Source organism: Apium graveolens, chromosome 3 (assembly GCF_009905375.1).
Source record: "Apium graveolens cultivar Ventura chromosome 3, ASM990537v1, whole genome shotgun sequence".
Classification (NCBI taxonomy): Eukaryota; Viridiplantae; Streptophyta; class Magnoliopsida; order Apiales; family Apiaceae; genus Apium; species Apium graveolens.
In genome coordinates, this window is record NC_133649.1 from 39,692,855 (window position 1) to 39,702,308 (window position 9,454).

At 30.6% G+C, this 9,454-nt stretch overlaps 1 protein-coding gene across 1 annotated transcript; it reads left to right on the forward strand.

Annotated features, from left to right (window-relative positions):
- Window positions 1-434: 434 nt before the first annotated feature.
- On the forward strand, window positions 435-3,760 carry LOC141712168 (protein DETOXIFICATION 16-like). The gene is made up of 8 exons (XM_074515000.1): window positions 435-825; window positions 1,440-1,984; window positions 2,102-2,188; window positions 2,297-2,353; window positions 2,710-2,948; window positions 3,140-3,258; window positions 3,355-3,441; window positions 3,545-3,760. The coding sequence occupies exons 1-8, from the start codon at window positions 541-543 to the stop codon at window positions 3,602-3,604; spliced, it is 1,479 nt and encodes a 492-aa protein (XP_074371101.1). The 5' UTR covers window positions 435-540; the 3' UTR covers window positions 3,605-3,760.
- Window positions 3,761-9,454: the final 5,694 nt, after the last annotated feature.

Sequence of the window (9,454 nt, forward strand, 5' to 3'; positions counted from 1 at the left end):
TTAAGATAATTATATATAAATTATTTAATTTAGTTCAATTAAATAAAAAAATTCTAACTTATAAGTTAAATTATTCAAACACTTGTATAACTTATAAGCATTTATCAACTTATCACTAACTTATTCGGTTTAAGTTATAAGTGACTTATTTTAAGGTTACCTAAGGAATGGTATGGTTGTATAGAATTTGTGCTCAACCAAAAACTGTCTAATTGGAGTATTTTTAAATGGGTGCTACCAAAGATGTCAATATTTCAAATAAAATAAATTTTTTGGTAGTGGAGATAATAACACTACCAAATAACATTTTATATTTTGTCATTTATCATGTTATCTTCTCAAAAATTTAACTGTACTGAAAAAGAAGTAAACAATTTGACTTGGGCTTACTGCAACAATATATAGATATATATATGGCCATAACATCTACACATGTAGTATATTTTCCATTACCCATACCAGCTGATCCATTCAGCTGTGCAATCACTTGCAAGTTTCTTCTTCTTGTTCAGCAGGCAAGAAAATCATATCTTGGAAAGTATGGACAAAGAAGAACAAATGAGTTCATCTTCTTTGATCAAACCTCTTATACATACTAACGGTGATGAACATTCTGGGAATGCAAAAGGTGTGATTACAAAAATTGATATTGTAGAGGAAGTGAAGAAGCAGTTATGGCTAGCTGGACCACTCATTTGTGTTAGCCTTTTGCAGTCATGTTTACAGTTGGTTTCTGTTATGTTTGTTGGACATCTTGGAGAGTTGGCTCTGTCTGGTGCTTCTATGGCTACCTCCTTTGCAAGTGTTACTGGTTTTAGCTTATTGGTGAGTTTGGTTTGTCTAATATTCATTTCTTATAATGATGATGTAACTGATGTTAATTGTGTGTTGGTGTGTATCTTGCTTTATAAATCCTGTTCATTGCCAATGAAATGTTTTTGTTATGCTCTGAACTCTGAAGTTTACTAGACTACTAGTGGTTGCTACTAAACAAGCTCATTACATAATGTCTTAATTTGCTTATTGCTAGATTATAACGTAATGATCTTGTAGCTTTCAGCAAGACTATTAGTCCTCTTCCGGTACAGACTTCATATGCTTTAAGATAATATTTGCTAGTTCTTTTTTGGGTTTATTTTATCGATCCCCCATGTGCTAAATGATAAGAAAAACTGAACTTGTGTGAGTTACACTGGTGATTGGTGAAAGTTGTTGTTTAAGTCAGTTTACCCAAGTATATATCTTTAATTGGCCCGACACTATAGCATGAGTTGCAGCTTGTTAACTAGAAAGGGGAGTGTGCTCATATGTTGAAGGAAGATGAATAAGATACCTAGCTTCCAAGTTCGATATGTTTCTTTAACAAAATCTGCCAATCTGTTAGATTAATTATTAAAGTTCTTTTGTTGCTGTAAATTGACCGCATTCTGTTTGAGTAGATGGGAATGTCGTGTGCAATGGAGACATTTTGTGGCCAGTCCTATGGAGCAAAGCAGTACCATATGCTTGGCATACATATGCAGAGAGCCATGTTTGTTCTTTCACTAGTAAGTATTCCCTTGGCCATCATTTGGGCAAACACTGGCATCATTCTTAAAGCCTTGGGTCAAGATCCAGCTATTTCAGAGGAAGCTGGCCGGTATGCTCAGTACATGATCCCCAGCCTATTTGCATATGCCCTTCTTCAGTGTCACGTTAGATTTTTACAAACTCAAAACATAGTATTTCCAATGATGGTAAGCTCAGGGATCACAACTCTGCTACACATTTTTCTGTGTTGGATCCTGGTGTTCAAGTCTGGCCTTGGTAGTAGAGGAGCTGCTCTGGCAAATTCTATATCTTATTGGATAAATGTTGTGCTGTTGGCACTTTATGTAAAGTTTTCTTCTTCTTGTGCAAAAACCTGGACCGGATTTTCAAAGGAATCCCTTCAAAATATTCCGACTTTTATTAGACTGGCAGTTCCCTCAGCTGTTATGGTCTGGTAAGATATTAAACCTTTGATTTCCCCCCTCTTTATGCACAACTAATTTACTAGTAGTTATTTTGATATAAGAATCTGCTGTCGTTTCTCTGTTTTTATTAACTTGCCATGCAACAGCTTGGAAATGTGGTCATTTGAAATGCTGGTTCTACTCTCTGGTCTTCTTCCTAATCCACAGCTGGAGACTTCAGTACTCTCAGTCAGGTCTAAATTCTCCACTGATTTTTACTTTCTGCAAAACTAAAAACATTATTTCCTGCCCGGGGTATATTCTTAAACTCACATTATTTTTTGCTCATGTTATGTATTCAGCCTCAACACCGCTGCAAACTGTTGGATGATACCATTTGGACTCAGTGCCTCTATCAGGTCAGTATAAGTTTTTAGTTGTGAGAATATTAGTATTTAATTGATTTTAAGCAATGTTCTAAAAGGGAATTTATTTGTTAGCTTTCACTAACTTGAGTTCACTTAAAAATTCTTCTGCATATTTTGTTTGTGATGGGTAAACAGGGTGTTTTGGCAAAGTCCCTTGCCTGATACTAGCACTATCACACACAAATGCTCCACTAAGGCTCGAACCATCAATCTCTTTTTACCAAGAGAAAAGGGAAATTCTCTACAATGCTGGGGATTCACACATAAATTCAGTTTTTGAACTCAAGACATGATTACATTGTTTACATCTAATTGATCTAACTTGCCTTTAATCCTTCCTCATATAGCACAAGGGTCTCAAATGAATTGGGGGCAGGTCGTCCGCAAACTGCACGTTTGGCGGTGTATGTGGTCTTTGTCATGGCTATTACGGAGGGTGTTTTGGTTGGACTAGTTTTGTTGTTGATTCGTAATATATGGGGATATGCTTACAGCAATGAAGTAGAAGTTGTCAGATACGTAGCAATCATGATGCCCATTCTTGCAACTTCAAACTTCTTCGATGGCATTCAGTGTGTGCTTTCAGGTTCTCTCTAAAATTCATATATTTCAGATCAACAACACATAACTTCTGGATCAGTTAAGTAAAAAGAAATATATGCCACATAAATACTATTGTATCACTAGCACTATAACAAGTAGAAGCAATGAGACATTTGGCAATTTGGCTAGTCTTCACAATGCTCAATATTTATTGCATTTGTTTGTGTGATTTAGGTGTTGTTAGAGGATGTGGTTTCCAGGAAGTCGGTGCTTACATAAATCTCGGAGCATATTATCTAGTCGGTCTTCCTTGTGCTGTTTTGTTTGCATTCGTCCTCCATATCGGGGGACAGGTAATTTTTCCTGCAAGTACATTTTTCAGAATCCATTATATATTCTTATATTCATTACAAATTATTCTAACAATCCTGAACATTTATTTGATGAAGGGCCTCTGGTGGGGAATCCTTTGTGCATTATTAGTTCAAGTGTTCTTCCTCATTATTGTCACCGCACGTATCAACTGGAATGAAGAAGTATAGCATGATATAGTTCCCTTCACTTATACTCATTTTAGTTTGCACTTGGCAGTTGCAATTTATATTTAAGTATCTGACAGCATCAATTTTTCTTCTTCAGGCAAAGAAGGCAGAACACAGAGTTCACGATTCTGCGATCCCTGTTGAAATCATCTTGTAGAGGACAAGTAGTATGACTGAGCAAATTGTATTGCAGATTAATAGTAGAAGAAAAGTAAAACCATTTCTCTCCAGAGAAAGAAATTATAAAAAATTTGGGCATCAAGTTGTTTCCCAATTTTTAGTATTAATAAAAACATAGTAAAAATTATAGTAACTTTCGTGTCGTTTTGCCGTTATTCTGCCCAAAAAATGATTTATAGTAGTGTCATATCGATTTTCAATGCAAGTAGAATTGAAGTAATATCCATTGAATTGATAAAAAGAGCGGCCAAATAATATAGGAGCTCTGGAGAGGGAGGCTGATATATACAATTAACAATGCAGAATACAAGTAAAACTGGGTCCACAGTAACAGCCACCAACACAACCGAAGTGGCCGTCGGAACATATATTCGCACGTACCCAAATTCATCATGTGGTACGGACCACTTGATTACAACATTGAATCATTTTTGCTTATTTTTAAATTATTGAGCTTACTTGTTGACAAAAAAAATGTATTCAACTTACTTGAAACACCAAATGTCAAGGCAAAACAGATGATTTATTTTCATTTTCGTAATGTGACAGAATAACAGAGTTATCATTTATTTGTGTTATGATGAGCCACAAAGCTATGCTCTTTGATCCATTTCTGAATAATGAAAATGGCTATACACACACATATGCAATATACTTACACATATCATCTATTACTATTATATAAACTAAATATTGAAAGTATCGGTACCGTACTTATTTTTTGGTACACGTTCATTTCCTGAAATACTCTTACTTAATTATTTTAAAAATCTATTTATTTTAAACTATTTTAATTCTAATTAATTTTTCTAATATAACACGTAACTTTTTGTGTGCATGACAACCAACCAAAGTTGAGATAATCCACCTATGCATAAACACATATATATTATTTTATCTTTACTAATTGTAAAAGATTCCGTCATAACTTTGTATATAGATTCATTGATGCAATAAAACAGAACAAAAAAATAACTTTGTATATAGATTAATTGATGCAATAGAATAGAACAAAAAAAGTTTTTGTGTAAGTGAAAATGATCAATTAAATTTGAGATAAATTATGTCAATTTTAATTGATAAATTATAACATTGACAATAATTTGTTATCTTATAAATGAGGACTTTGTTCAACAGATTAAAAATTAAGGATACCTTGTGAACTTTAGTTAATGGATTAAGATATAGACAACGATATAAAATTAAACTATACGTTGAATCTTAAAAACTAACTAGCTCTATAGCCCGTGCAATGCACGGACATGCTCTAGATTGAACGAATCGATATTATTTTAGTTATACTTTAGAGTTAATTGCACTTTGCAACCCCCACCTTTCAATTAAAATCAAAATAGTAAATTTACTTTGTAAAACAAAGTTTGCAACCCTTAACTTTCAATATTAACTTCAACATGCATCCCTTCCGGTTATAAAATTGAAATTGAGATGTTAATATTAATTATTTAAATTTCAAATCAATAAAAATATTTATTTTAATGCATATTTTACATGAAAAAAAATTATACCTCACCCGTTCTTTACTTTGGTGACAGAAAATCGGCACGAATTTTAAAATTTTCGTAAAGTATGCACAATTAAATAATTTTAATTATTCTTTCTTTTAAATAAAAATATAATGTTTAATTTTTTATATAGAAAAAGAAAATTTTAAAAATAAATTATAGATTAAATTTTATAATAGCCTTAATGGGTGCCAAGCACGAGGAAAAAATAAGTAAAAAATCAGGGAGTAGCTATTTTCCATTAGTAATACTCTAAATTAATCATAATGCTAAATACTTAAAATATATTTATCAAGCAAAATATATATTTTTATATATAATCATAAAGTTTCTAAATATATTTATATTTTAAAATTTTAAAAATTAATATAAAATAATTGATATTAATATTAATATTAATTTGAAATTCTAACTTTTAGTTTAATTAAAAAAATATAATTATTATTTAAATATTTTGTTAAATTTCAATTTTACTCTTCAAAATATATATTTTTTTAACAAAATGGTTAAAGGGATGCATATTTACTCTTCGAATGTTGATGGATTTATTTGTGTATATGAGTAGATTTTTATTGTGATGGCATTGGTCCAATAGTGTTTATCTACAACTCACGTAAAGACCAGTGACAGTTCTTGTTTTCCACCGTTAAGGACGATCAACGGAAGTTATTTAGAAATTTTAGTAATTGTCTAAACTACTGCACGATATAGTTGTTTGTTTACAAAAATTTTTATTTTATAATTGTTATTTGAATTTTAGTATTCTTCAATTTTAATTTCCGACCTTATTAACTTTTTCCCTCTCTCGAAAAATATTAATAAATTCACATCTCTCGACATACTAGGCGCTTCTTATTTGTATTTCATATGTAAACTTTACCAAGATTATATTTTAGTTAATATTATTCGTTCACGCCATGATGACGCCGTAAAATACCAATATAAACCAACATAATCATATATTTTATGAATTATGAAGACCATAAGTTAAAGGCTTTTTGCATAGATTAACACACACATATATATATATATATATATTATATACATATATATATATATATGTGTGTGTCTATATATATATATATTTGAAAATCCTGAATTTAATTTTTTGTGTAAATATAAGAATATATATATATATATATGTATATATATTATATATACATATATATGTGTGTGTGTCTATATATATATATATGAAAGTCCTGAATTTAATTTTTTTGTGTAAATATAAGAATATATATGTATATATGTATATATGTATATATGTATATATATTATATATACATATATATATGTGTGTGTCTATATATATATATATGAAAGTCCTGAATTTTTTTTTGTGTAAATATAAGAATATAACACTTAAAGTATGACTTGATTAAATATAAATATTTATTCAGTTAGAGGTATAAATGGTTGTGATGCACATAATCATATTTAATATATAAGTTTCTCTAGTTGATTTGTTTTTAATATTTAATTCGCAAATATTTATAGTAGACTATAATGTGATAAATATGGTATATGTCAGTCAACTGCGTGATTAAAGGTGGGTGTGAAGTGGGAGAGGAGGGATGTCATAATTGGGGTGCGAAGCGAATGGGCGCTGTGCTGTTTTTCGGGGTGGGGGGCGAAGAGAGACGAAGTATTCTTTACTCAAGTTTGACCAATTAATATAAATAAATAAATTTTATTTTAATAGTAAGATTTTGTACGATTTTCGCATATCTTTTTATCTATATATATATGTTTTTTGTCATTAAGATTAACGACGAACAATAATATTTTGTAAAAATAAATTTTATTATAATTTAAATGTACTACCACTTTTTTTTATAAATAACATAATTTTGTACTCAAGTTTCTCATGTATTAATATTATTTATTTTTTATAATAATAATATTAATAATAATTATTTTATAATTATTACTATAATAATTAGTATTATTATTAGAATTTTTAATATATATGTTTTATAGACCTGCTATTCAAATTAAATATTTTTTATTTTTTAATAAAATTTAAAATTATTACTATTACTATTAATAATTATTTTTACTTTATATTTAAAATTCACTTATTTATATTATTAATTTGATAATTAATAATTTATGTATTCTCGTCTTTAGAATTTAACTTACGGTAAAAATAAGTACAATTTTATTTTTTGTAGACAAAAAAAAATTGAATCATTAACTAAAAGAAATTTTTTATTTGAATATTAGGTTTTTAATTTTCGAAGCAAATAAAAAGGATAAGACATTGTTAGGTATGAATACAACACAAGGGGGGGTGAATGTGTTTTGGCTTAAATGTTTGATTTTGTATCGACTTAGGCTTTAGCAGTTGGTTGTTATCAATGATTTAGTAGAATAGATGTTAAACATAAATAACTGTGCAAATATATAAAACAAAGATCTTCAAAACTTACTTAATTTTATATTAAAAATCAAGCAGTGTTTTGCTACAAAATCTCTAAGTTCTTGTTTTAGAACTTAGCTCCTTTCTTGAGAGAGAATACAAGATTTTCTATCTAGATTGTTACAACTGACTAGAGGACCAGTGTTACCTTTATAACTCAATTAACTGTTGATTTACACAGAGGATAATAAACATGATATTAGCTTTTCTAAACTGTCACTTGTCATTTCTATTTATAGAAAAGCAAATCTTCCATTTCTGGCTTAGTATATCTTTAGCATCCCGTGTTTACTTTAATCTTCCTCTGTCAGTTAATCTTTGCCATTGATCTTGCACATCTCTCAAGCTGCTTTTTGTAGACTTGTCAATCCAGCTATGTGAATTATTTGTTGATTTGCAACCTTGGATATTAAACTGTTCTGCAATTCTGTACTTAGAGAAATTTCTTCACTTCGAGATCTCTAATTAAGCTGTAGAGAACTCGACATCTCGATAGGCATGTTGGCTTGTCGATATCTCTGAAACTTCATTGTTGACTTGACTTATCGACAACTCTGAGTTCTCTAGTGAATTTTGGTTTATCGATAACTCAGAGTTCTCTAATGGACTTTGGCTTATCGATAACTCAGAGTTCTCTAATGAATGTATACTTGTCGATATCTCTGATTTCTCGAATGGGTATCTGACTTATCGATATCTCCAATAGCATTTCCTGAGTTCTCGATAGACAATTCATGAGTTCTCGATAGGCAATTCCTGAGTTCTCGATAGGCAATTCCTGAGTTCTCGAATGACTTCTCTATAACACTAATTCTGTGACTTGTAGAGATATTGACTTAGAATATTTTTCACCAAAAGAATTATTCAACTCCAAGCTTCTTCATAATTCTTCTGAGGTATGACCTTCTTGATCTTCTTCCAGATAGAATTCTTAGGCTTGACACTTTTTAGAGAAAAATGCTCCAGTCTGCTCCATTTACATTTTACAGACATTAAGTGTTACAAGTATAAATTACAGATTAAGGTTACAATACAACTAATCTCAGGGTTGTCAGAATGACTTAGTCTTGTTATGATACATGCATGTCTTGCACAACTATCTCCCCCAATTTGTGAGAAGATTGTTTATCACAAATTCATGCATGTTAACAAGACTAACCCCAAGTTAATGAATGAGAATCAAACAATACAAAAGCTTATACAACACTTGTACATTGAACATTTGACAACTTACAATAATTAAGTAAAGACTGAGCTTTCTGATCCTTTCTCAATTATGTTCTTAATCTGTACAAGTATTTCTAATTCTTCTAGGATGGGGGTGTCAGTTAGAGCCTCTATTAGTTTCAGCAAATCTGGCTTAGGATAACTAGCTAACATCCATATCCTGTATCTTGACAAAGAGCCAACTTTTACATTCAGAAATTTTCCATCCTTTGATATTCTGCTCTTGCCTGCTGCCTTCAACTCTTCTGATCTTCTAATATACTCATCAATGTCATGCTCATACTTTCTCCTCCTTTCAGCTAGCAAATCTCTATGCTTATCTCTCATCTCTTCTCTGTTAACCACAAACACTGCCAATACTGTTCTCTATGCCTTAGTGGCTGAATCTTTACCATTCATCAAGCTTATCACCCTTTTCAGTTCAACAATTGAGAGAGAATCCATTAGTCTATTTCCAAACTTTTCAAAGGACCCATCACTGTAGTAGATTCTAACTTCTTTGATGTTGACAACCCAAACTCTGACAATTCTTTCAGCTAGCTGTTGGAAGTAGTTTTCATCTGAATCCACAACATTTAGAGGTTGGAAATCATCTTGATCATATCTGTTCCAGATGGCCTTTTCACCAAATCCATGATCATTGAGAAATTCAGCT